Source organism: Grammomys surdaster, unplaced genomic scaffold (genome assembly GCF_004785775.1).
Source record: "Grammomys surdaster isolate TR1022 unplaced genomic scaffold, NIH_TR_1.0 125946, whole genome shotgun sequence".
Classification (NCBI taxonomy): Eukaryota; Metazoa; Chordata; class Mammalia; order Rodentia; family Muridae; genus Grammomys; species Grammomys surdaster.
The window spans coordinates 1,668,202-1,690,696 of NW_021620768.1; the positions used below are offsets into that span (position 1 = coordinate 1,668,202).

At 47.9% G+C, this 22,495-nt stretch overlaps 3 protein-coding genes across 5 annotated transcripts in view; 2 read left to right on the forward strand and 1 right to left on the reverse strand.

Moving 5' to 3' along the window:
- Cct3 (chaperonin containing TCP1 subunit 3) overlaps positions 1–8,507 on the forward strand; it is a 22,681-nt gene extending 14,174 nt beyond the window's left edge. Inside the window, exons 9-14 of the mRNA XM_028753207.1 lie at positions 231–363; positions 547–628; positions 5,279–5,459; positions 7,150–7,395; positions 7,742–7,873; positions 8,184–8,507. Coding sequence (XP_028609040.1) covers positions 231–363; positions 547–628; positions 5,279–5,459; positions 7,150–7,395; positions 7,742–7,873; positions 8,184–8,288 — 879 coding nt within the window. The 3' untranslated portion in view covers positions 8,289–8,507. The remainder of the gene's footprint in view (positions 1–230; positions 364–546; positions 629–5,278; positions 5,460–7,149; positions 7,396–7,741; positions 7,874–8,183) is intronic.
- A 3,524-nt stretch (positions 8,508–12,031) lies between these two features.
- Glmp (glycosylated lysosomal membrane protein) lies at positions 12,032–15,951 on the forward strand. 2 transcript variants are annotated; one of them, XM_028753324.1, is made up of 6 exons: positions 12,032–12,204; positions 12,698–12,952; positions 13,135–13,332; positions 13,441–13,659; positions 15,120–15,376; positions 15,461–15,951. In XM_028753324.1, exons 1-6 carry the CDS (start codon positions 12,085–12,087, stop codon positions 15,624–15,626), a joined length of 1,215 nt encoding a protein of 404 aa, XP_028609157.1. In that variant the 5' UTR covers positions 12,032–12,084; the 3' UTR covers positions 15,627–15,951. The 2 variants fall into 2 exon arrangements, with proteins under 2 accessions (XP_028609157.1, XP_028609158.1); XM_028753325.1 differs by having other exon boundaries at positions 12,056–12,204; positions 13,441–13,572.
- A 395-nt stretch (positions 15,952–16,346) lies between these two features.
- Tmem79 (transmembrane protein 79) lies at positions 16,347–21,713 on the reverse strand. 2 transcript variants are annotated; one of them, XM_028753327.1, is made up of 4 exons: positions 21,639–21,713; positions 20,145–20,933; positions 19,717–19,930; positions 16,347–17,253 (listed from the first exon to the last, which is right to left on the reverse strand). In XM_028753327.1, exons 2-4 carry the CDS (start codon positions 20,887–20,889, stop codon positions 17,040–17,042), a joined length of 1,173 nt encoding a protein of 390 aa, XP_028609160.1. In that variant the 5' UTR covers positions 20,890–20,933; positions 21,639–21,713; the 3' UTR covers positions 16,347–17,039. The 2 variants fall into 2 exon arrangements, with proteins under 2 accessions (XP_028609160.1, XP_028609159.1); XM_028753326.1 differs by having other exon boundaries at positions 20,145–21,034.
- Positions 21,714–22,495: the final 782 nt, after the last annotated feature.

Consider the following 22,495-nt stretch of genomic DNA (forward strand, 5'->3'; position numbering starts at 1 on the left):
AGTACGTGACACTTGACATCTGCATCGGCCCGGGAGTTTTTAAGTTATTTTCATTAATGTGTATTCTGTAAGTGCCTAGACGTGTATGTGGAGATCTGTTGGGAACATTATGTGTCTGTGAGTACAGGTTACTTGGATCCCCTGGAGCTGGGATTCAGGTAGCTGTGAATGCTACTCCTGATGCTGAGCCATTTCTCCAACTTCAGTCAGTGCCTTTTCTTCATTCACAGACTGACATTGAGATTACACGAGAGGAGGATTTCACCCGAATCCTGCAAATGGAAGAAGAATACATCCAGCAGTTGTGTGAGGATATTATCCAGCTGAAACCTGACGTGGTCATCACAGAAAAGGGCATCTCAGGTAGGGCCCCATTTGTTTTTCAAGCTTGCCTTTGAGGTAGAAGAGGGTGAGTGGTGTGGTTTGGTTTTGTCCCTCAGGTTGGCAAAAGACAGCTATGTGGTGTTTTAAATATTTTGGGGATAAAACCAGTTCAGAGGCCAGTAATTTGGGTGTTCTGTTGACATGTCTGTTCTTAAATTTCAGATTTAGCTCAACACTACCTCATGCGGGCCAATGTTACAGCCATTCGTAGAGTCCGGAAAACAGACAATAATCGCATTGCTAGGTAATAAGTAAGCCAGTTAAAGATAATTTTTTATTTTGTTTTAGTTGCATAGTATATTCATTGCTTGAAATGGAGCAGGGTGCAGTCAAAAAGAACTTTTGACTCAGTGATAAAAATAATACCTTTGTTTTTTTTCTGAGTAAAGCTCTTGCTCTGTATCCCGCAGTGGCCTGCATCATTCTGCAGACCAGGCTAACCTTGAATTTGCAGCAGTCCTGCCTCTCCAGGTCTAGGCTTATGGGTCTTATACTAATTGGCTCTGAATATAGCAGAAGCATTAGATCTCTATTAGTGGATCCTCTTCTGTAAATTCCAGTACAGTGCTAATTTATCATGGCCAGAGTGGTATCTGCCTATAACTCCAGCACGAGGGTGAATCAGTTCACAAGTGATCCTTAGAGGCCAATCGGGGCTATGTGAGACCTTGTCTTAAAATTGTGTCTATGAGTGCAAGTAACCAAGGGTGCCAAAAGAGGGCGTCTGTCTGGAGTTAACAGGCATTTGTGAAACAAATAATGTAAGTCCTCCAGAAGAGTTCTCTAGATCATTGAGCTATCTTTTTGGACAGTCTCCCCATCTTTGACAGATGGCTGTGGTGATTGCACCTTTGGAGACAAAGATGAACTATTTGAGTTTGAGGCCAGCCTGATCTATATAGTGAGTTCTAGGGCAAAAACGTCAAAAAATACCAACAAAACTTTGGTTAAAAAGTTTAAGACTTGGGGCTGGAGAGATCAGTGGTTTAGTGGTTAAGAGCTGACTGCTCTCCCAGAGAGGTCCTGAGTCCCGTTCCCAGCAACTGCGTGATGGCTTACAGCTATCTATAGTGGGCTCTGATGGCCTCTTCTGGCATGCAGGCATACATGCAGACAGCACTCATACATTAAAAAACACATAAGTAAATTTTATTTAAAAAAAATTAAGAATTGACACTAGCTGTGGTGACCTGTACCTTTGATCCCAGCTTTTAGAAGGTAAAGGCAGGCTGATTTCTTGAGTTTGAGACCAGCCTGGTCGATAGAGCAAGTTTCAAGATAGCCGGGGTTATAAAAGAAACCCTGTGGCTGGAGAGATGGCTCAGTGGTTAAGCGCACCCTCTGCTCTTACAGAGGACCTGAGTTCAATTCCCAGCAACCACGTGATGGCTCACAGCTATCTATAGTGGAATCCGATGCCCTCTTTTGGTATGTCTGAAGACAGTTACAGTGTACTCACATAAAATAAATAAATCTAAAAAGAAGAAGAAAAAAAGAAAAGAAACCCTGTCTCAAAAGCCCAAAAACTAAAACTTGATAATAAGAATAGTTGAAATGGCTCAGAGTATAGAGACATTTGCCGCCAAGCTTGACCACCTGAATTCAATCCCTGGGATTAATATCATGAACATAGAGAACTCCCAACTCACACATGTGTGTCACAACTAAACATAATTAGTTACACTAACTACTATTGTAGGGGATCTGTGAGAAACCAGTGTGATGGTGTGCACCTATAATCCTGGCACTTGAATGGCTAAGGCAGGAGGATCTTTGTGAGTTCGAGGCCAGCTTATGCTGCATAGTGAATTAAAGGCAGCCTGAAATAAAAGTTAAAATCATGGTGGATCTGGGCATGCAAAAAGTGACTCACTTGGTAAAGGTACTTGCCATAAAACCTTGAAGAACTGAATTTAATCCTATGTAAAGGTGGAAGGAATGAACAGACTCCACAAAGTTATCCTCTGCTTTCCACTTGTGCACCCTGGTCATGTGTTTCCGTAGTGTGATTGTATGTATGTGTACTTCGTTCCTTCCCTAAGCTTGCTTAGTAGTACGGACCTGTCATTCCATCACTGGGTAGTCCAAAACAAGAGGCTATCAAAAGCTGAAGGTTGCCGGGTGGTGGTGGCGCACGCCTTTAATCCCAGCATTTGGAAGGCAGAGGCAGGTGGATTTCTGAGTTCGAGGCCAGCCTGGTCTGCAGAGTGGGTTCCAGGATAGCCAGGACTACACAGAGAAACCCTGTCTCGAAAAACAAAAAAAAAAAAGAAAAAGAAAAAAAAAAAGAAGCTGGTTATATTCAGTTACATATGGAGTTTCCAGATAACCCTGAGCTACATGAGGCATCTTAAAATAAAACAGCCACTCAGGACTCAAAATCTCAGCACTGTAGAAGACTGAAGGAAGAGGATTGATTACCTTAAGTTTGAAGTTAACCTGGGCAAATTATTTCCAGGCCATCTTTTACAACTGAATGAGACTGTCTCAAAAAAGGAGGTTGGGGATCCTGATGGTTCAGTAGGTAAAGGTACCTGCTTTAAGCCTGACAACCCTTCTATTAGTCCAAAATCACAAAGACTTTACCACTCCAGCAGACCTGCCAAAGGGAACAGGACATTAGAATGTGGAGCTTTGGGAGATACTTGAGATTCCCAACTCTAACACCTACCAGGCACATAGCTCAATTCAAGAGAATTCTATGTCTGCTTGTTCCAAGATGGTTCTAGACATACATAGGTATGCTTAGTTTTTCTCCTTGTTCCCATAAGTTTACATGAAGGGTGACGTGGTATCCATGTAACCTGGGCAATGGTGCCTTTATCCCAGTACTTGGGAGACAAAGAAGGGGAACTCTGAGTTTAAAGTCAGCCTGCTACACAAAGTGAGTTCCAGAGCAGCCAAGGTTTCATAGGAACCCTGTCTCGAAAGACCGAAAAAGAAATGCTATCCTGAGCTGGATGTACCTTAGGCCTTTAATTCCAGCACAGGCAGAGGCAGATGGATCTCTGTGAGCCTAGTGTACCATCTACATAGTGAGCTCCAGGACAGCCAAGACTACATAAAGATAATCTGTTCCAAATAAACAGAAAATAGAAGAAGGAGGGAATAAAACATCCTTGGTACTGGTGTACATATGTGATATCAGCACTTGGGAGGTAGAGTCAACAGGGTCAGAAGTCAGAAGCCAGACTGGATTAAATGAGACTATCCCAAAAGAAAAGTGTAACATTTATTATTGGATCATGTTTATAATCTGAACTGTCTGTAATTCAAAGCAGCACTTAAATCCACAATCCTGCCTCGGCCTCCTATGCTAGAATTGTAGATGTGTACACACGTTGGGCACCCCCTGTAGCGGGAAGTATTAAAAACTATCTGCAGTTCCTGCACCACTGCCAGCACCAGCAGGCCACATGGCACCAGAGCTCCAAAATTTCTCCACTCAGCTTACTAAGTTCCCATTGGTAGGTCACTGCCATGCCATCACCGTGGTTCGGTCTTTGTGGGGCACATCATGCAAACCCATGTTTTGCCCTCTGTACCTTTCTCTTTTCTCTCTTGAACTCAGTCGAGTGGCCACAAGAAGAAAAACACCACACACACTTACTTAAAAAACAATGGTAACTCAATCTCTGGTCACAACAACTAGAATGCTAATTGTGTAAGACCCTCCCAGGAGAGAGCAGAATTAGCATTAGGATATAGACAGCATCAGGCCCATCCACATGTACCCCAAATTTTTCCTCAGGTTCTTGCTTGCTTGACTTTGTAGTCTTTTAGTATGGTCCGTTTCTTCTTACACTTTCTGTGATGTACAGGGGTGCGTGCATGTGCCACAGAGCATACATAGAGGTTAGATGATGACTTTCTGGAATGTTCTTTCCTGCTGCCTTTTCTTTGGTTCTGGGTTGTCTTAGGGTTTTATTGCTGTGAAGAGATACCATGATCAAGATAATTATAAAGGACAATTATAATATTAAAGGTAATTATAAAAGAGACGAAAGATTGAATTCATTATCACCATGGCAGGAAGAATGGCGGAGTCTTGCCAGACACCGTGCTCTAGAAGGAGCTGAGTGTTCTACATCTTGACCCAAAAGCAGCCAGAAGGAGACGGGCTTCCAAAGGCAGCTAGGAAGGGACTCTTCTGTAAAGCCCACCCCCACAGTGACACACTTCTTCCAACAAGAATACAGCTATTCCAATAAGGACACACCTCCTAATACTGTCACTCCCTCTGGGCCGAGGATTCAAACACACAAGTATGAGGTCCAGACCTATTCAAATCACTACATGGGTTTTTAGCTCGGGACCTCAGGCTTGTGCGGCAGGCATGGTACCTGCTGAGCCGTCCCATGGCCATGGCCCTGTTTTGGTATGATTCTGCTTATTGGCATTCAGACACAACTGAATTATTTGTGTCGCAATTCTTTTTTTCTTTTTCTTTCTTTTTTTTTTTTTCTTTTTTTCCAGTGGTTGGGGGGAGGGTGGTTCGAGACAGGGTTTCTCTGTGTAGCCCCGGCTGTCCTGGAACTCACTATGTAGACCAGGCTGGCCTCGAACTCAGAAATCCGCCTGCCTCTGCCTCCCAAGTGCTGGGATTAAAGGCATGCGCCACCACCGCCAGGCTGGTGTGGGAATTCATTGTCCGGCTTTTATTGTCTAAAAGTTACACTTGAATACAGCTATGATTGGTTGCCATGTGTATATATAATTCCATTACTAAAGCCAAATAAGAAACTTGGCCTGTATGCATTTAAAACTTGTCTACCAGTCAGCTCAGTGATCCTAGTAATATATTTTAGTCTAACCTCTAACCACAGACTGTGTAGACCACTAGATGGGTAAAAGCATCTGAAGTCACATCCTCTCCATCTTCTCCACCCAATAGAGCCTGTGGGGCACGGATAGTCAGCCGGCCCGAGGAGCTGAGAGAAGATGATGTTGGTACAGGGGCAGGCTTATTGGAAATCAAGAAGATTGGAGATGAGTACTTTACATTCATCACTGACTGCAAAGACCCAAAGGCCTGCACCATTCTTCTTAGAGGAGCCAGCAAAGAGATACTCTCGGTGAGTGAGCCTTGGCAGTGTGACAAGGGAGGGACGTGTTCCATCCTAGAATCGTCATCTTTTTACCACAGCAACAAACTTAATGTGTTGTTTTAAGAAAAAACTATGTATTTAAGCAGTGTTTATTCTCCGTCCATGCTCCTTTGGCCTGTGGCTGCATGTCTGCATAGACGTGTGAAGGAGCAGAGCCACCCACGTGACGGCGACGAGGTTAACAGGAGCCAGCGTCTGCCCTGGCACCACCTCATCAAGGCATGGCGGGGGCTCAGAAAGATGGAGTGTTCTAGAGGCCAGCCTCAGCTTAAAGGAGAGAGAGGAATGGAAGACAGGCCCAATCTAGTACAGCTGTGTGTTGGAAGCCTAGTATGGCAGCTCATACTGGTGATCCCAGCTGAGGCAGAAAGATCATACAAGTTTGAAAGTGTGAAGTGCTGTCCTGTCTTTAAAAAGAAAAAATACAGGCCAGGCAATGTTGGTGTATACCATTAGTCTCAGCATGGAGTGGTGGGAGGGAGGGGAGGGAGCAGAGACAGGCAGACCTCTATATAGAAATATCCTGTCTCAAAAACTAAATAAAATAACTAACAAATAAAACAGGCCAGATAGTGGTAGTGGATTCCTCTAATCCCAGCATTCTGGAGACAGAAACAGGTGGATCTCTGAGTTTGAAGCAAGCCTGGTCCACAAGAGTTCTGGCCTGCAGAGAATACATAGGAAGACCTTATCTCAAAACAAAATGAAAACAGCTGGAGCAGGAGAGAGGCTCAGTGGTGAGATCACACTCATTGGTCTTCCAGGGACTCTGGCCTCTGAGGGCACCAAACACACATGTGGTATTCGTAAACTCATGAGGACACACATACAAAATAAGTATATCTTAAAAAATAAGAAAAGAATAAATGACAAAGGTTGGCTATGGTGGTATACCCCTTTAATCCCAGGACTCAGGAAGTAGAAACAGGTGGGTCTCTGTGGGTTTGTTCAGGCTATCCTGGTCTACTTGACTAAATTCCAGGCCAGCAAGGGTGTGTGTGTGTGTGTGTGTGTGTGTGTGTGTGTGTGTGTGTGTGTGTGTGACAAGATCTCACTTTGGTGGTTCAGTGTGAATTCAGTACGGTTGGCAGCCTAGATGTATGCACTCCATTGTGGCTCCAGCTTAGCCAGGGACCTAGCAGTACTGCTCCCTCCCTCTTTTTGTTCTCCCTCTACTGTCCAGGTCCCAGGAATCAAACTTAGGTGATCCAGCTTGTTAGCAAGAGCCTTGAACCACTAAGCCGTTGGTCAGCCCTTTTAAATTGAAAGTATAACCCCATCCCTACTCCCAAGGGAAGTAATTTTCCAGGATACTTAGCTGGTAAGCAGAGAATGGTTTGCAGTATGCATACAGTCTGCTGGAGGGCACAGCTAGGAAGGGAGGGAGAAATAGTTTGTTTCTCTTGGGTGCAATACAGAAAGACCTGACCTTATAGTTGAGGTGTAACATCCCCTAACTCTCTTCCAGGGCCCATCCTGTGCTCCCATTCCTGAATTAAAATGTGAACATAACTTCTGCCCCTCACCAGAAGGGGTCACAAGGATCTTCCTAGTTGCCCTCTTTTGTTTGTTTGCTAAAAGCTTGTCAGGAAATCCTTTGCCTCTGATTTCTCCTTGAATCACTGAGCTGGCTATACCGTTTCTCTGCTTCCCCAAGGAAATAGAACGCAACCTCCAGGATGCCATGCAAGTGTGCCGCAATGTTCTCCTGGACCCTCAGCTGGTGCCTGGTGGTGGAGCCTCTGAGATGGCTGTGGCCCATGCCTTGACAGAAAAATCTAAGACCATGACTGGTGTGGAGCAGTGGCCATATAGAGCTGTGGCTCAGGCTTTAGAGGTCATCCCTCGGACCTTGATCCAGAACTGTGGGGCCAGTACCATTCGTCTGTTGACCTCCCTTCGGGTGAGTGCTTTTCTACGCTCATGCCTTGCAGGGGTAAGGCAAGCTGGTTTTACTCTTAGGAAAAAAGAAATGTTTTTCTGACAGTCTGTGTTTATACTCATAAGAACACGTATGCTTATGTTCGTGCACACATTTACATGGGTGTGGGTTGTGAGGGGGGGGGCAGAGGTCAACCTTCCGTGTCCTTCCTCAGCAGCCATCAACCTTTGCCCTCAAGCTTTTCCTATAGCTCATTTCTTCAAACTCTTGTAGTCTGCCTTGTTAGCTGTCGGTTTCCAGTGTTTGGTTTTGTCTGTTCTCTGACGCTTCATTATGCTCTCCATGCTTGTGTTTACTCCACCTGCAGGCCAAGCACACCCAGGAGAGTTGTGAGACCTGGGGTGTGAATGGTGAGACTGGCACCTTGGTGGACATGAAAGAGCTGGGTATTTGGGAGCCATTGGCTGTGAAGCTACAAACATACAAAACAGCAGTGGAGGTGAGACACCATATGTTGTTTCTGTACAGATAAACAGCTTCTGTGCTGTGTTTAAAAGGGAGGGCCATAAGAAAGGCAGAGTATTCTCCAAAGAGCTCCCAAGGAATTCCATTTCCCTACTTCTTTAGCTTCTACAAAAACAGTGTAACAGGGGACAAGTTATATCCCTTGCTTAGGTAGAACTTCATTGTTCATTCAGGACTCGGAAAAGGAAGATTCCAGATAAAATGGTAATTCTGTGGGAGGAGCTAGGAGGGGGCTAAAAGAAAACAGTGTCTTTCCTTTCTTTGCTGACCTGTTTTTCTCTTAGACTGCAGTTCTGCTTCTGCGGATTGATGACATTGTCTCTGGCCACAAGAAGAAGGGTGATGACCAGAACCGGCAAACCAGTGCTCCAGATGCTGGCCAGGAGTGAATGCTGAGCAAGGTGACTTCAATGCACAGAACCAGCAGTCTCCCCTTTCCTGAGCCAGAGTTCCAGGAACACTGTGGACATCTTTGTTTGCAAAGGATCAGGTTGAGGGGCAGCCCCCAGTCTGTCCCATATCAGTTTGCAAAAAGCACTGACATGTATCTCTTCAATTGTAAGCTTTCCATTTAGTTTGCTTCTAATGATTAAATCTAAGTCATTTGAGACAGTTGTCATGTGTTTTTCAACCTTGGGTCACATCTCTACCTCCTAGCAATGCAGGAGGAGGTAGAAAACCTTACTGGGAGCAAAGGAGACAAGTGAAGTCACTATTTGCATACACACACATCCTCCCCACCCCCACCCCCCCTTTTTTTTTTTAAGACTGTCATACTCTGTAGACCTGAGTGTGGTGTTTCTACTACCTCTGCCTCCAGGGTGCTCTGAGTGCTGGTATCTGAAATTTAAAAAGGAGTGTTTCAGGGGCCTGGAGAGATGGCTCAGCAGTGAAGAGCACTGACTGCTCTTCCAGAATTTCTGAGCTCAATTCCCCAGCAACTACATGGTGGTTCACAACCATCTATAATGGGATCTGATGCCCTCTTCTGGTGTGTCTGAAGACAGCAACAATGTACTCATAGACAGGAAAGAAAGACAGAGAGAGAGAGAAAGAAATTTAAAAAGGGATGCTTCACCACACCTGGCTTGGATGGGTTTTTTAAATCAAGCTAATCCCTCATGGTTGTGCCGTGAACCAGTCCCCCACCCCTCATTCTGTCAACTCTAACCATCACAGCTATATAGCCAGTAGGAGACTAGTTGTGCTGCACTTGCCTCAAAGACAAAATAGAAACAGAGCCAATGAAGTTGTTCATTGGGCAAAAGTGCTTGCAATTAAAGCCAATGGCATTCAGTCCTCAATTCTCATCATAGAATAAAGAAGAAAAGAGGTTCCCAAAAGTCCATTGACCTCAGTGTTCACAGTGTGGCATGTGCTCCTACATTCACAGCCAGGGAGCAAGGGAGCCCAGCATTCAGGAACCTGAGGTAGGAGGATTCGCCTGGGTCTAAGGCCAGACTGAACTGCAAAGAAATGCCCTGTCTCAGTGCATAAGAGCTTTTGCTCTCCCAGAAGCAAGTTCAATTCCTAGCATCTACATTTGGTAGCTCATTGTTATTTCCAGCTCCAGGGGATCCAAGTCCCTCTTTTAGCCTTCTTCTTATGTTGCATACACACAAATATCAGATCCCAGCCTGATCCAGGCTAGCCAGGGCTACATAATTTTTTTTTCCATAGGGACCTATGATTCCAGTTTGTTAGTTGCAAGGATATGGAAAATGGGTTCTCAAACGTGAATATAAATTGATAAATCTCAGAGGGAAACATGATCTAGCATATGAGAGCCAGGCACATGGTGCACACCTTTATTCCCAGCAGTTGGCTAGATTGATATAGAGTTCCAGGGCTACACAGAGAAACCCAGTCTCCAAGTGCATTCCTGTGTGCCTCTGTGTGTGTGGTGCAGCAGGCTGTTGCAGAGATGGCTCAGTGCTCTTCCAAAGGACCCAATACCCACTGTAGGTTTCAGTTCCATGGAATCTAAAACTCTTCTGGTTTCTTCAGTTATCCAAACACATGCTCATATACAGACACAAACTTTTTTTTAAGTTTAATACAAGCCAGGCAGTGATGGCGCACACCTTTAATCCCAGCATTTGGGAGGCAGAGGCAGGTGGATTTCTGAGTTTGAGGCCAGCCTGGTCTACAGAGTTCCAGGACAGCCAGGGCTACACAAAGAAACCCTGTCTCGAAAAAAAAAAAAAAAAAAGTTTGATACATGTGCTGCTTACTTCTCCCTCAATTCCTACCACTTACTTGGTTGTTCGCAACCTTTTGTAATTTGTAATCCCAGCAATTAGAAGGCTAAGAGAATATAGTAAACTCTAAGAGCCAGGGTCACACGTAAAACTTGGTTTCAAAAACAAAAACTGGCCCTAGGTGGTATATGCCTTATATCCCAGCATTCTGGAGGCAGCAGCCAGCAGATCTCTTGAGTTCAAGGACAATGTGGTCTACAGAGCAATTTCCAGGATAGTCAGGGCTATGCAGAGAAATCTTGTCTCTTTAAGTAGGTTGGGGGTATAAGCTCTGTCAGAGCACTTGCTTAACATTCTCATGTAAGTAGTCCTGATTTTTTTTTAAAACAAGATCTTCTATGTAACCTTGGATTTAACTAGGATTAAAGGCTTGTGCCAGGACATCTGGTTCAAATATGTACTGTGTATATTATATTAGTCTAACAGTTAAGATTTTAATTAGGAGCTGGAGAAAATGCTCAGTAATTAAGAGCACTGACTGCTCTTCCAGAGGACCCAAGGTTTGATTCCCAGCATCCACATGGCAGCCCACAGCCGTCTGTAACTCCAACCTCAGAGAATCTGACATCCTCTTCTGGTCTCTGTGGTCACCAGGCACAGAGAGACATGCAGGCAAAATACATGTAAAAATTAAGATTTTAGGAAAAACTGGTTGGTTGTGGTGCTCATGCCTTTAATTCCAGTACACGGGAGGTAGAGACGGGCAGGCAGATCTTTGTTAGTTCAAGGCCAGCCTGGTATGTATAAAGGACAGCCAGGGTTATATAATGAGACCCTGTCTCAAAGATTCAAGCAAAAACATGGATTTGGTCATGTGTTTGACTAATTATTGCTTTTTATTTGTGATAACTTCACAATAAAATTGTGAGCTCTTCCAATAAGAAAGCCTGCCTACCTGGTAATGCAATAAATACTACATCATCAAAAGGAACCCTCTGGGGTATTTTCATTATGTGGTTGTGTGTGTGTGTGTGTATGTGTGTGTGTGTGTGTGTGTGTGTGTGTGTGTGTGTGTAACTTTAAGAAGTTGGTTACCTGCTAAGCATCTCACATGCCCCAGACCTTGAATTTCTGGCCCTCCTCCTGCATCCTAGCTGGGTCTTGGCTCCCTTACCTGATGTTATATGGAGATTGAACCCAAGATGTCACATATATGAAACATGCACCCCACCAACTGAGCTACATCTCCAGCCCTTTTGGGTTTTATTTCTTTTTTAAAGGCAGTTTTTCCTTCTAGCTGGAGTTGACTCTGTAATCCAGGCCAGCCTCAGACTCATGGTGTTCCTCCTCCCTCAGTCTTTCAAAAGCTGGGATTGCAGAAGCAAGTCTCTGCTTCCGTCTTGGTTCTGTTTTCTGAGACCACCATGCCTGAAGATTTTTTGATTATTCTTTTATATTTTATTTGTTTTATGTGGGCAATGCCACAGATTGTATGTGTAAATCAGGGTTCAGCTTCTGGGAATTATTTTTCTCCTTCCACCATGTTGGTCCTGACTATCCAACTCATGTCCAGTTTGGAGCAAACACATTTACCCACTGAGCCATCTCGCTGCCCTCTAAGAGTTCTTTTATATTCCTCTCTCTATCCTTCTACCACAGAGCAGTGACAGACAGATTACTCTGTTAAATTACGTGGAAATTTAAATCTGGGCATACTCACCAGAGGGACTGGGAGGGTGTCTGAGGAAAGGCAAGAGTATGTTTGCACAGCTAGTCTAGAACGCCTTGCAGGCCAACCTGTTGATGATAAAATACCTGTCCACCTTCATTTTTCCTGATGCTATTCCAACTTGTGCTGAGATCTGGGTTAATGGAAGCTGTCCCTTTAAGAACTGGTTTGGTGGCCCGCCCTCTAAAGGGATCAGCAGGAAGGGGGTCATGTGACTGTGAGGCCCTTCCGCTGAGTTTAACTAGCTGTGGCTGTATGTTCCGCTGTTGGGGACCTCACCGGGGCTGGGTCCCCTGTGCCCCAACCCCATGGCTCCTTTTGAGTCTACTTGTGTGTGCAGCCCCATTTGGCCTGCTGGGAGAAGAGACTCGCCAGGTAAGGGCTCCGGAACTAAAGTAATAGATGTTTCCGGAAATCCTACCTTTCCAAGATGACTAGAATCTGGGACAACAGAGGGGTGGAAGGTGGATGTAAGAGAGGTGTCAACCCAGAGAGCCCAGTGTGGAGCTGTGAGTGACTGGAAGGATTGTGGAGGGAGTCAGGTCAGGCATGACTGCTTCTTGCTTTCTGTCGGTGTCTGAACCATGGCTCAGACATTGTAGCCCAGAAACAGGCAGGTTTGGGGACTTAAAAAGCCTTGTCAACCCTGAGCCCTCTGAGTAATCCTGGATCCACCCAATCTTCTCAACCCTACATCTGCCCCTGATTCCAAGTTCCCCTCAGTTCCTACACTTCCCTCTTGCCTGGTCCTCAAGAGCCCTTGCCATTCCTGGCATCACCCAGGTCCTGTCCTCCACCCCACAAGCTGCTCCTTTGCCTGTGAGCAGTCCTGATCTTGTTCCTTCCACCCTACTACCCTATGTTCCAGGTATCTATGGAGGTTATTTCTGGCTGGCCAAATCCCCAGAACCTGCTTCATATCCGGGCAGTGGGCAGCAACTCCACCCTGCACTATGTGTGGAGCAGCCTGGGGCCTCCAGCTGTGGTGCTGGTGGCCACCAACACCACTCAGAGTGTCCTGAGCGTCAACTGGAGTCTCCTGCTGTCTCCTGATCCTGATGGGGCCCTGCTGGTGCTCCCCAAGAACAGCATTCAGTTTTCTTCCGCTCTTGTCTTCACCAGGGTGAGAGGGTCTGAAGGAACTCAGAAGAGCGCAAAAAAGAAGAGAGTCTATCCTACCCCAAGGGCAGGGGAAGGGCTTAGCACAGGGTGGGTGAAGTGAATGCAGTTTTGGGTGGGGTGACTGGGAGGAATATCCAAGAGAAAGCCGGGAGGCAAGCCTCTTCCACTCTACCCTGTCCCCAGCTGCTTGAGTTTGACAGCACTAAGGTGTCAGAGGGGACACAGCCCCCTGGAAAACCATACCCTCCGTACTCCTTGGCCAAGTTCTCCTGGAACAATATCACCAACTCATTGGATCTTTCCACCCTGAGCACCATTTTTCAAGGCCACCCTGTAGATGACCCTACTGGAGCCTTCGCCAATGGCAGTCTGACCTTCAAGGTGAGGATATGGGGAAGGAACTCAAAATCAGCTGATTGGTGAGGACGCGGCGGGGGTATCGAACCCTCAAGCTCCATTCTCCTCACATGGCTTCCCTCTCCTTCCTAGGTCCAGGCCTTTACTAAATCCGGTCGTCCTGCTCAGCCCCCTCGCCTCCTGCACACAGCAGATGTCTGCCAGCTAGAAGTGGCCCTGGTTGGAGCTTCTCCTCGTGGAAACCACTCCTTATTTGGTCTAGAGGTAGCCACCTTGGGTCAGGGCCCTGACTGCCCCTCAGTGAACGAACGGGACTCCATCGATGATGAATATGCACCTGCCGTCTTCCAGGTCAGGTCTCCAGTGCGAGATAGATGGGCAGGAATGCAAAGTGGGACCCCGCCAGCAGCCCAGAAACCCCACCAACCACTTACTATTGTTTAAAAAGATGTGTGTTTGTTTGGGTTTTTGAAGGATTGATTTTTTTTTGTTTTTTGTTTTTTGTTTTTCGAGACAGGGTTTCTCTGTGTGGCCCTGGCTGTCCTGGAACTAACTCTGTAGACCAGGCTGGCCTCGAACTCAGAAATCCACTTGCCTCTGCCTCCCAAGTGCTGGGATTAAAGGTGTGCGCCACCACCGCCCGGCTTGATTTATTTATATTTTATGTGTGTTGGCGTTTTGCCTGCATGTATGTCTGGGTGATAGTGTCAGATTCCCGGAACTAGAGCTACAGTCAGCTGTGAGCTGCCATGTGGGTGCTGGGAATTGAACCCAGGTCCTCTGGGAGAGCAGCCAATGCTCTTAACTGCTGAGCCGTCTCTCTAGCCCCAAAAGATTTGTTTTTTATGTGTGTGTATTTGGGTGTATGTGTGTATAGGTTCCTATGAAGGCAAGAAAAGAGTGTGAGATACGCTAGAGCTGGAATTACAAATCATTGTACGCCTCCTGACATGTGTGCTAAGGAACGGAATTTGGGTTTTCGGCACGAGTAGCAAGCTCTCAGCACTGAGCCATCACTAAAGCTGCCACACCACCCCTTTTTTTTTTTGGTTTTTCGAGACAGGGTTTCTCTGGGTAGCCCTGGCTGTCCTGGAACTCACTCTGTAGACCAGGCTGGCCTCGAACTCAGAAATCAGCCTGCCTCTGTCTCCCAAGTGCTGGGATTAAAGGCGTGCACCACCACCGCCCAGCTACACACCACCCATTTTTAAAAGGGTTTTTTGTTTGTTTGTTTGTTGAGACAGGGGATCCCTATGTATCTCTGTGGCTGACTGACCTAGAACTCTTGTTATGTAGACCAGGCTGTCCTTGAATTCAGAAAGGTTCATCTGCTTCTGCCTCCTGAGAGCTAGGATTAAATGCATGCACTGAGACCAGGCTGTCCTTGAACTCAGAAAGATTCATCTGCTTCTGCCTCCTGAGAGCTGGGATTAAACACATGCACTGACACACATGGTCCCAGATTCTTATTTAACACTTTCTCTGACTCCTTGTAGTTGCACTAGTCTTTTGCCTGCCATCTCTGCCCTCCAAGGAAGCAGACAAAACTAGTGCTTCAAAGATCTTCAGCTAGGACTCTCCTTAGCCTGGGCCCAGAGGGTGCAAGGGCTGGAGGGCTGCAGCTCTGTTCATCTCGATTTCTCTCTGTAGAGCAGACCGGGCCTCCTACACCTAGCATGTCAATTCTACAACTACACCTCGTGCTGGGACTCTTGGTGCCCTTATTACCTGTACTCTGGGAGGGATGAGGAAACAGAAGCATTGGTACAGGTCGGTCTGCCTCATCCTGCCTCCTTTGCTTTTCTCTCCAGCTGAACCAGTTGTTGTGGGGCTCTTCACCTTCTGGCTTCATGCAATGGCGACCAGTGGCTTTCTCTGAGGAGGAGCGGGCCCGAGAATCAGCCCTCCCTTGCCAGGCTTCCACTCTTCGCACCACCTTGGCATATTCTCTCCCTCATTCACCGATTGTTCAGGCCTTTTTTGGGTCACAGAACAACTTCTGTGCCTTCAATCTGACCTTTGGGGCTCCCACGGGCCCTGGCTACTGGGACCAACGTTACCTTTGCTGGTAAGAACCAAGGGTTTGGTCAAAGTGGAGCGAGGCTGGGCTGCTCAGCCTGCCCTCCTAAGCCTGCTTACCTCCTTGCTCTAGGTCAATGCTTCTGGGCATGGGCTTCCCTCCACTGGATGCCTTCTCTCCACTAGTCCTCGGAATCATGGCAGTGGCCCTGGGAGCTCCAGGACTCATGTTCCTGGGGGGAGGCCTATTTCTGCTGCTGCACCACAAGCAGTATTCTGAGTACCAGTCCATAAATTGAAACCCACTCTCCAGAGGGAAGGGCAGAACCACATCTGCCTTGCTGCGCCTCCAGCTGTCGGAGGGTGGAGGGCCAGTGCTGTGATCTGCTTTTCTGCAGAACCTCAGAAACCAGCTTCAACCTACTGGGGGGGTCCCAGGAAGTTGTCCTTCTGAACCCACAGAGAGGCTGCGATTACTGGTCCCCACACTCCTGTTTCCTGTGGATGAAACTTGAAGGCCTACATGGGTGGCTGTTAGCTGCTCTAAGGGGCACAAAATAGACTTTTCCCCCCATTACAAGATTCCAGTCTCTCTTAATTTTAAATTAGATTTATACATTTTTATATTTGTGAGTCTTTTATTTGTATGGATGTGCAGTGTGGGGGTGGAGGAGGTGCTTACTGAGGTCAGAAGAGGGCGCTAGATCCCATGGAACTGTAAACCACCAAGTGGGTACTGGGAATTGAACCAGAGTCCTTTGCAAGAGCAGGAAGTACTCTTACCCGCTGAGCCTTCTCTCTAGCCCAGGTTCCAATCTCTTTATATGTGAGTGCTGTTGAGCTGGTTTGGGGCAGTTTCTACAAATGGGAAGAGGGAGGGGCTTGGAAGGCAGTTTCTCACCAGTCCTCATGGTCTCTCCTCGAGGCTCCTGTCAGCCACCTTGTACCCCTTGGTGCTAGGAGGTAACTTGTGGCTGGGAGTCAGGGGGGCAGGGTAGCAGAAAGGAAGAGCCAAAGGGGACTGGCAGTGATTTATTACATACTCACAGATATATATCCTGGGCTAACAGCTCTGCCTTCCTAGCCGCCATGTGAGTTCATACACAGTTCTTTTGGAGATTTTATCTCTATGCCCCAACCCTCTTACAGTGGGACTTCTTGGAAGTTTACAAAGTAGAAGTTTACAAGGACCCATGTAGGTTGGGAAAGGGAAGACAACAGCTGTATATAACAGTCTTGACTGAGGCAAAAGAGTCTTAAGGCCAGTGGTAGCGGGTCCTGAACCCAGGCCCCCTATAAGAGTTTTCACCAAGCATCTGATAGGCCATCAACTTCTACTCTTGGGCTTAGGCAGTTTTTCCTTCTCCTTAACTCTCACCTAGACAGCTGGCACAGACAGTTCAGGTTGGGCTGTGGTTCTGCACTCCTGACCCACAAGAAGCTAGGGAGGGAGATAACCATCCAGCCATAGCCCCTGTGCCATGGTGGGAAGCTGCCCAAGAAGGCAGTGTGCTTGTCCACTCTCTCCCTTGGGCTCTCATCCTCTGGGGTAAAGCAGCAGCTAGGAGAGAATAGGGGTGTCTGGGCCCTGCTGGAGCCTCAGTGGGGAAGTAGCAAGGTTCCTCGCGTCAAAGGTCCATTGCCTGGGCAAAGGCCAGGCCTGCAATTGTTCCAGGGAAGTGCTGAAAGCCCCCTGCACAGCTCTAGGTGGCTCAGCCCCACGAGCGGGGCCTGTAGTCGGAAACAGACCGGACATGGTCAGGGTAGTCCAAGCGGCTCTCGGAGGCAGTGAGCATGCGCTCTGGCTCCACCACAAACATGTAATAAAGGTTCCACACCAACATGGCCAAGAGTGGTAGGAAAGTCAGCCCGTAGCCAAAGCCTCGGAAGGAGCGGCCCACAGCAAAGGTCAGCCAGTATATCAGCCTGTGGAAACAGAACAAGGGCCCAGACAATTGTCAAGAGCAGACAGTGGGAGACTAGATGGGAAGGGCTGACAAGGCTGTTGCTGCTCCAAACACCCAGTTTATATGTACGCTCCCAATATTTGCTTTCCCATATCTCTGATGTGAGACTATTACTTCTGTCTTCTACTTACTAGTTAACATTTAAGCTGGCAAACTCCGCACCCCCCCCCCAACAGGGTTTCTCTGTGTAGCCCTGGCTGTCCTGGAACTCACTCTGAAGACCAGGCTGGCCTCGAACTCAGAAATCCACCTGCCTCTGCCTCCCAAGTGCTGGGATTAAAGGCATGTGCCACTACTGCCCATCCTAAGTTGGCAAACTTAATTCATATTTATTTATTTATTTTTAGCATAGAATAGAGTTTATTCAGGGCATGGAGAGGGAAGCCAGGAGGGTAGCAGAGAGAGAGAGAGAGAGAGAGAGAGAGAGAAAGAGAGAGACAGCTAGCGCAGAAAGTAGAGGTAGAGGCTGGTCATGGCCACGTGAAGAGAGGGGGAAGGGAAGGGGGAGGAGCAAGGGGCACAGAGGACCCGCAGGGGAGGGAGTAAGAGCTAATTTCATATTTAATTACAATTAAATTTTCATTTAAATGACGGAGAGCTCAATGACAATTCACCTTTCATACTGTCCCCCCTTTCTTATTCCCACCTTCTCCTTAACTCCCATCCAGCGCTATGGTTTCTTGAGTCGTTTCTGTTTTGTAGATACTAACAAAAAGTCATTTGTGGTTCAGGGCTTCACAAAGCTAGGCAAGTGTTCTATCACCGAACAACATCCCCAGCTCCCCTAGGCCTGCCTTGGTCCTCAAATGAAGGGGTTACCAGGTGCTCTACCTGTAGTGCCGGGGACTGAAGCTCAGGCCGACTATCTGCTAGGCATGAACTCCAGTAACTGAGGTACATCCCTAACCCAGTGTCTCCCCTTACTCTCAACTGTTTTGCTTGTTACTTTTTGATTAGCATTTGAGTCAGAATCTCACTGTGTTGCCCCGTATGGCCTCCAAAATGTGCCAGTTCTGCCTGAGCACAGCACTGCTCAGAACCACAGCCCTGCACACCGAGCTCCGTTCTCATTCTTAGCTCCACTGTGTTCTATATTTGTGGATAAAGAAAACAAGATCCTGTTGGGTGTGGGGCACAGACTTTTAATCCCAGCACTCAGGAGCCAGAGGCAAGGCAAATCTGTGAGTCTGAGGCCATCCTGGTCTACACGGTGCATTCCAGGACAGCTAGGGTTATGTAAAGACCCTGTCCCAAAACAAAACAAAACAAAACAAAAGCTCACTTTCAATATTCAGTAGACTGAGGCAAGAAGATTGCTGAGAATTTGAGACCAGCCTGATTTACATATTTTCAGTCCTGTTTGGGTTACATATTGAGATCCTGTCTCAATGAAATAAAATAAAATTCACTGGTGACTCCAAATCGAATGGAAAAAAAGGTGGGGGGCAAGGGAGAAGGAGATTCCATGAGAGTGAACTGACCTCTGGGTGAAGAGGTCAGTGCTCTTAACCAAGGTTCTGCTCACTGACAAGCAGATTCCTACCCAGAGAGCAAAGGCATCAGAGCCATTCAACCACTAGAGGGGGCTGTTTAAGTGCAGGAACTAGTCTGTGTAGTCCAGTTTCTGATTCGTGAAGGTCAGGGTTGGGGCAGTTCATTCACTTGCTTTTTTTTTTTTTTTTTGAGACAAGGTCGTAGCTGTGTTGTGCTAGCCGGCCTGGGACTCACTGAGCAGCTCAGACAGACATGAACTCTTGGCAGCCCTCCTGCCTCAGCTTCCCAAATACTGGGATCATAGGCCAGAGTGAGCCAGTCCATCAGCTCTAGGGCAGTTGTTAGCCCTAAGGAAAAACTTCCTAGCCATTAGGACTCTTAAAACTGGAAAGGGGTGTGGTGGGGATCCCAGCACTTGAGAGGCTGAGACAGGAGGATTGCCAAGAGCTTGTGTTCAGGTTACATGAGATGGTGACTATCTCAAACAAGGTAAAACAGAAAACGCTCCACATTTTCACAGAAACGTTTCACAGAAACGCTGTGTTCAGTTAGAGGCCAGTTCTTAAAGCTATTTGGATGGAGAGTTACAGACTAGAGTAGCTTCAGTGGACACACTAAATGACAAATGAGGTTAAGTTTGTGGGGCTGTGCTTAGATGCGTGAGGCAATGGATTCAACACTGTACCAAAATATGTACGTCAAAGCTCCCTGTTGACATGGCGCTGAGACCAACTTCTAAAAGGGAGAGAGGAGCTGAGCACCCAGTGCAGCTCAAGAGACAGAGCAGGCTCATCACTGCATGGTGTATATCCAGAAACACCCCACCCCCGACTCCCATCCTGATTTCAGGTCTCCAGTCCCTGGAGGATCTGGGATCATGACGTCCCTCCTGCCTACCCTAGCCATGGCCACCCCAGCCCCTACTCACCGAGATATGGCGAACAGACCGGTGAGCAGGGGGAGCAGCTTGAGGGTGTCCTGGGGCAGATAGGTGGAAAGCACAGCCAGGTTAAAGAAGTAGAGGATGAAGAGCTGCACAGACTGGGTCACGTACTGCCGGTGGATCTCCACTTCCCGCCGTGGCTCGCCGAAGGGCCGAAGGGCAGAAAAGCACAACAGGCTCAGCCCATACACAAGGAGCCCTGGCAAGGGAAGAAGCATGGGGTCAGAAAAAGGCAGGAGGTTTGCGATGGGGTCAGGGCTACAGAGTAGACACAAGAGTTCCCTGGAGGAGACAGGACAGAGTGGCAGGTTCGGGAGGCCCTGACTGGTTCCAGCACAATAAAGAGAAACCACCCAATCCAAACCTCACTAGTCCACTTCCCAGGTAGCCCTTCTCCGCGGGCCCAGACTCACCGAGCACGATGGGGAAGGTGGCAAAGACCCCACAGCGTAGGGTGTAGACCAAGCGGGAACTCATGGTGGGCAGCCTCGGGGCATCGAAAGGCAGGAAGGCGTATGCTCCATACAGCAGGCAGGGGAAGAAGATGAGGGCGGCCACCACCGAGGCTACAGCTCTCAGTGCCTCACGACCTCCACAGCTTCCACAGCCCCCGCAGGACCGGCCAGGGGGTCTCACAACTGCCTCAGCCCACTTGCACTCTGGAGGCTCAGGGTGGCTGAGTCGGGCTGGCAGGAAATTCCTGAGCTCGCCCGGGCCAGCCTCACGATGCAGGATGCGCTCCTCCGGCTTCCGCTCGATGCACTGTAAGTCAATGGGCACGAAGGCCCTAACTGACTTCTCCGGGAGCAGGCTGGCATCATCTTTGAGTGGTTCCTCCAATTTAGTAGGTGCTTCTGACTCTAGAGGCTCTGGTTCAATATCTCGCCAGCCCGGGGGATCCGGAAGTGGGGCGCTGGGATGGGGGTCAGTTCCCCAGGGCAAGGTGGCAGCCTCACTTATTGTGCTGTCTGGACCATCCTCGGGCCCCTCTCTGACTATAGGAGACCCTACTGAAGACCCCACTCTGAGGGACTCAGCTCCAGGGGACTCAATCCCACCTTCTTCCTCTGGCTGCTGGACTAAAGCCTGTGGTGGGCTCTTCTCTGGAATCTTGGTTTCCTTCAAGTCCAGCAGGGCCAGTGTCTCCGGTTCTGCCATTGTGAGGGCTTCAGTACTGAGATCTACCACAAGGCGATGTCATTCTATAGACAGTAGGGGAAGTTCTGTGAAAATCCCTTGTCTTCTGGCCCCAGGACAGTTTCTCAGACCTAGAACTCCCCAGAGCAGCCGGCCTCATGGGACTCTAGGGAGAACACAGTGTGGAGGAAGGTGTTGAAACACAGAGGCGAGCAGCAGAGGAGTGAAATGGAGGATCGCTTTCAAAATAAATGTCATCCAGCAGGACAAGGGTGAATCAGGGGGATAGTCTTGGCACCTGTGACCTCAGTTTATGCCCACACCTGCCTTCTAAGCTCTCCACCAAAACTCCTGGCTTCATGGCCACCCTAGCGTTGGAATGGGAAGCTGAGGTGTCTGGGACTGGGCTTAGTTTCTTTACAACGAAGAATCATCCTATAGAGAAACCAGCCCTTCCCCCTTCCACCTGCCCTTTGCCCTGCAGATCCGCGCCTGGACTCTTGGCAACAGACACCAGTAGCCACTCAGTTCCTTAGTCTCCATTCCAGAAGCCAGACATTTTCCAAACTTTCCCCTTGCCAGTCTCACCCAGTTCAGCTGGGCTGGGCTCCTCTCAACCTCTGGGCTCTAGTGAGGCTGTTCCCATGTCTTCCTCTCGTCTTTCTTTCCCTGCCACCCTCCAGCTCACTGCTTCTGGATAGGGCTCTTCTCTTCATTCACTTCTAGGGCCCCTCCTACCCCTGCCCTTTGGACCCATGATACCCTCTTACTTTACATCTGCAGAGAGGTGGAGGATCTCCGGAAAGGAACTGCCTAGCTCCTGGCTGGCTCTGCAGGTATTTCCCAGTCTCCCTCCTCTTGCCTGTGTCTCCAAACCTGTCTGACCAGAGCAGGTGGGGCCCAGATTAAAGGCGCAGGCCCTGCCCTACAGAATCTGCCTTTTTGAAAGGCAGCCTTTTTGAAAATAAGGGTGCAGCTGGGCACGGAGGTGTGGATTTAAGGTATTCTGGGATGTGTAAGAGCTTCGCTCAGGGAAGCATCAGGGTTTAAAAGTGGGTTTGTGTATCAAAGGGTGCTTAGAGTATATTGGGGAAAAGATGACACTACAAGTTTGTTCATCCAATAAATGTTTATTGGGTATCTATTACTAATAAGGTGCTATTTCTGTGGTGGTACAAGCCTTTACTCCCAGCACAGGAGGCAGAGGCAGGCAGATATCTGTGAGACTGAAGCCAGCCTGGTCCAGCATCGAGAGCTATGTAGAGACCCTGTCTCAAATACACACACACACACACACACACACACACAGAGAGAGACACAAAACAAACAAAAAAGTGCTAGTCTAGGCACAGGTACAGAAGAGAAGAAAGTGACAAGGTTTCTAGCTATTTAGGTAACAGACATTAAAGTTCACACTGAATCAGTAGAATTTCAGTAGGGAGAGCCTCTTTAAGGTGACTCTGAAGCTGAAACCCAGTGGGAGTTCCTTGTAGTTCCTCCAACAGGTGGAATCAACTTGAGGCAGTTTGAGGAATAGAAAGGAGATTTGGCGAGGCCAGGCTGGTCTACAGAGTGAGTTCCAGGACAGCCAAGGCTGCACAGAGAAACCCTGTCTCGAAAAACCAAA

Excerpts from the sequence above, each read along its gene's own strand:
- Tmem79 (XM_028753327.1), bottom strand. The coding sequence starts at position 20,889 with ATGGCAGAACCGGAGACACTGGCCCTGCTGGACTTGAAGGAAACCAAG. Across the intron at positions 19,931-20,144 it reads CACCTTCCCCATCGTGCTCG|GGCTCCTTGTGTATGGGCTG; the intron begins GTGAGTCTGGGC and ends TTCCCTTGCCAG. Across the intron at positions 17,254-19,716 it reads GGTCTGTTCGCCATATCTCG|GCTGATATACTGGCTGACCT; the intron begins GTGAGTAGGGGC and ends CTGTTTCCACAG.
- Glmp (XM_028753324.1), top strand. The coding sequence starts at position 12,085 with ATGTTCCGCTGTTGGGGACCTCACCGGGGCTGGGTCCCCTGTGCCCCA. Across the intron at positions 12,953-13,134 it reads CCGCTCTTGTCTTCACCAGG|CTGCTTGAGTTTGACAGCAC; the intron begins GTGAGAGGGTCT and ends CCCTGTCCCCAG. Across the intron at positions 13,333-13,440 it reads ATGGCAGTCTGACCTTCAAG|GTCCAGGCCTTTACTAAATC; the intron begins GTGAGGATATGG and ends TCTCCTTCCTAG.